This window comes from Oreochromis niloticus, linkage group LG23, assembly GCF_001858045.2.
Source record: "Oreochromis niloticus isolate F11D_XX linkage group LG23, O_niloticus_UMD_NMBU, whole genome shotgun sequence".
Taxonomy (NCBI): Eukaryota; Metazoa; Chordata; class Actinopteri; order Cichliformes; family Cichlidae; genus Oreochromis; species Oreochromis niloticus.
In genome coordinates, this window is record NC_031986.2 from 25,875,706 (window position 1) to 25,879,246 (window position 3,541).

Sequence of the window (3,541 nt, forward strand, 5' to 3'; positions counted from 1 at the left end):
TATTGTAATCCTGTTCTGACTAAAACATGCACTACTAGTACTACATTTTCTGGCATTAGAATCAGTACATCTTTTACTGCTGATTCTTTAATGGTGTTAGTCTCCTTTGGGGTACAAACATGTTGTCATATGAGTTGCTGTGTGTACTCTGACAGTACCATCCATACCACCAAAATTCATCATTCAGGGGTAAAAACCACTAAAACATCAGTCTGAAAGCTCTGTGTCAGATTCCTGCTGCAGACTTCTGGCTGGAGGTAAAAAGGTTTGACTTCCTGTAGTTTCTTGGTATTTGTGGTTTGTCTAAAGGTGTCTCACACGACATAATCAGCGCCTGAAGTAGGAAGTGTAGAGCACTTCTGTGTCAGAGTCCATCAGAGCTGAGCTGCTTTCAGACGACTCCGTCTTGTTGTGGATGCTGAAGCTGATCATGGTTCTCCTGTGGATGATCCTGTTGGTGGTTCTACTCTGTGCAGAGGCCGAGAACGTGACCGAGGTCAGAGGAGAGCTGGGGACCAATGTCACTCTAACCTGCTCCAATCAGACATCAGAAACATACTGGTACATGGAGATCCACAGTCAGTTCAGAGCATGTATCGGCCGCAGTTTTTCTTCAGCAGACTCTACCTACTGCTCTCCTGGTTTTGAAACCAAATTTTCAATCCTGCAAAACAAACTTGTGATTAAAAACTTTACAGCAGAGGACTGCAGGCTTTACTTCTGTGGCATCAAGAGAGGAGGCAGCATTCATTTTGTGGAGACTTTCCGCTTTGTCTCAGGTAAGTACAAAGTTTGTACTTTAAAGCTGAAAATTGCAGAAGCGCAAATATGTCCACAGTTAAAATTCACACCTGAAGTCTCACAAGTTCGGCTTCATCGGAGTTGTGTTTTCAATGAAAGGAAGGAGTGAATAAATGTTGGTGCAGATCTGGATCATTGTATTAAAAACAGCTCACTATCTATGAGGTGTTCATGTCAGGCAGTGACCTCGTGGTTAAAGGAAGCTTCTGCTTTGGTACATTGGTGGGAACAAAAGGCTGCACCAAACACTCCCCTGTTCTGAATGGACAATTAAAAAGCCCTCACTGGTTTCTCCTCATTGTCACAGAGATAGAATCAGTATGTCTAGATAACAACAAATTGTCACCAGTGACCCGTTTATGGGCAGAGTCTTATTTCCCAGGGTCATGTTCTCTCTTGTACACCTGAAAATAAAAGTTTAGAACACCTGTGAGACTAGCATGCATGTCTGAGGCTGAAAGACAACATCATGTAGTTTCTAAAAATAAGAGTCTTCCTCGTGTTACGTTCTCCTAGTTACGTTCTGTGTTTCAGTTTTAGGGATCAAATCAACCTTACAATTAGCAGGTGACCTGCTTTACCTCAGTGTCAGATAGGTCTAGACCTTTGAAAATAAATAGACTTCAAGCGTCATACAGACCTCTGTGTTCTTACGACCAGGTCAATTTTGTTCCTTTAGTCAGTGTCTGAGAGGTCGTCACTGACACTGAAGGCAGCTTCTTACAGTATGGAAAACTTTTAAAATGCAGATCACAAACTTCTTGAACTAATCGGCTAAAAAGTCCTCAGACATGTAAGACATGTTTCTTCAAACACACGTTAATTTATTTTTCAGTCTTTCTCAATTTTCTTCTTCCAGATGTAACTGAAACAACTCCATCTGTCACAGTCACTGACAGTAACCGCCCAGACCAACAATCTAACAAGAATGCATTGCAGAGTGATCGTGTTGTTTTCATCTCTCTGAGCCTGAATGCTGCACTTGTTCTTGTGGTAATCTGTGAGTCTGTTTCTTTCTCTAAATCATTGTGGTCTCTCTGCTCTTCTATTAATATCAGCACACCTCCACAGCATGCAACATCGTGGTGCATTTAGAGGTGCAGAAATGTAACCATCAGATCACGTTTCAGAGAAGTAATGAAGCTATTTTTTGAAACATGTTTGAGCGCAAGTTAAAGATCTGCAAAAGATTTAGCTGGATTATTATTCTCATCACTCATAATCAGTAGTGTCCGTGCTGTGTGGATGCCGATGTCTACAATATGTTTTATGTAAAAAATAAATTAGTAAAAAAATTACAATCAATATTTCACAACTACGGCTCTGATGATTAGTAGAAACTGATATTAACTACAATGATCTAAAATTGTTCATTAGTAGTAGTTTTGGTGGACCTTTGGAGTCCTGTTGTATCTTAAATACTTATTACCTTTTCTTATTTTTCTTTAATGCATGAACACACATGTTCATATTAAAGGTGGAGCTGCAGAGATCTCATAAACATCAAAAAACAAGTTTTAAATGCTTTAATAACAATGAATGATAGAAGCAACACTTTCGTGTGGGGACACTGAGGAGCTGCAGAGCCTGCTGGCTGAGAGAGAGTCAGAGGAAGGAACTTTTATAAACTTATCAGGTGTCACATTTTGGGGGAGGAGGAGCTGACTGAACTTCCCGAAGGCTGAAAGTTTCAGCTTTGCATGTAGTTCTTGTCTTTTATTTGGAGTGTGGGATATAAGCTCATGTTCTTTTAGCGTTTCAGATGTGAGTGTGAAGGTGAAGTGACTCTCCTGATGGTCTGTTGGCAGGTCTGAGTTGTGTGTCGCTGTCTCTGAAGAGGAGAATCAGCAAGTATCAGGCACACCTCCCTCCAGCTGGGACCAGTGAGAGGCTGGAGACTCCACAGGTAACTCAAAGTGTACAGGTGACCCTGCAGCTCCTGCTCATTGTTCTCTTTCAGTGCTACTTTGTCCTGTACTCAGTGCTGCTGTTGTGTTTCAGTATGAGGAGATCCAGCTCCCCCGTCGATCTGCTGCTCCTGCTACAGAGAGCATTTACTACAAACTTCAGGTTCCTCACTTGACACTGCCTCAAAGCTGATGGACACACCTGGACAGGTGGATGATACCTGGTGGATTCAGATTTTGTGGACAGAGGTCAGTCTGATGACTCAGGACTTGCTGCTCTGCTCGTGGGAGGATTTCTTTCTTCCTGTCAAGAAAATCCACAAACTTGACAAACATCAGAAATGCAGTGAGATTAATTTCAGTCAGAAACAATCTGCTCTGCTTCTGAGCTCAGATGGACCCAAGAATGTGACAACCTTTAGCCAAACCTGTGTTAAGGTGGTTTAGGATTTAAGGTGGATATGCCAGAATTCAAAGCTGCTGTTAAAACCTTTAAATATTTATTTGTTCTGTCTATGTTTGCATCTGTTTAACAGTTTTTTTTAGCTGTCTAGTTGTTTATGCTATTCTGAACACAAATCCAGTTTCCATATAAACCAACACAATGATTCAAATGTGAACAGAGACAGAATGCAGTGATACATTCAAAGCTTAAGTAAGTCACGTTTGTTTAAAGATTGGCTTTAACAGGCATCATGAAACCGCATGCTGGGAAAAATGTAAAAACTATGAAAATATCTATAAAATATAATTTAAAAAACTGAGCTAATAGCAGCAAACAAACAAAACTGCATGTTCAGAATAGAAAAAACTGAACATAAAAACAATCATAA

The 3,541-nt window shown here is 40.6% G+C and overlaps 1 protein-coding gene across 2 annotated transcripts; it reads left to right on the forward strand.

The window, feature by feature from the left end:
* Positions 1-310: 310 nt before the first annotated feature.
* LOC109204441 (uncharacterized) lies at positions 311-3,299 on the forward strand. 2 transcript variants are annotated; one of them, XM_025903360.1, is made up of 4 exons: positions 311-779; positions 1,661-1,801; positions 2,610-2,707; positions 2,803-3,299. In XM_025903360.1, exons 1-4 carry the CDS (start codon positions 416-418, stop codon positions 2,899-2,901), a joined length of 702 nt encoding a protein of 233 aa, XP_025759145.1. In that variant the 5' UTR covers positions 311-415; the 3' UTR covers positions 2,902-3,299. The 2 variants fall into 2 exon arrangements, with proteins under 2 accessions (XP_025759145.1, XP_019220926.1); XM_019365381.1 differs by having other exon boundaries at positions 2,610-2,899.
* The last annotated feature ends 242 nt before the right edge of the window (positions 3,300-3,541 follow it).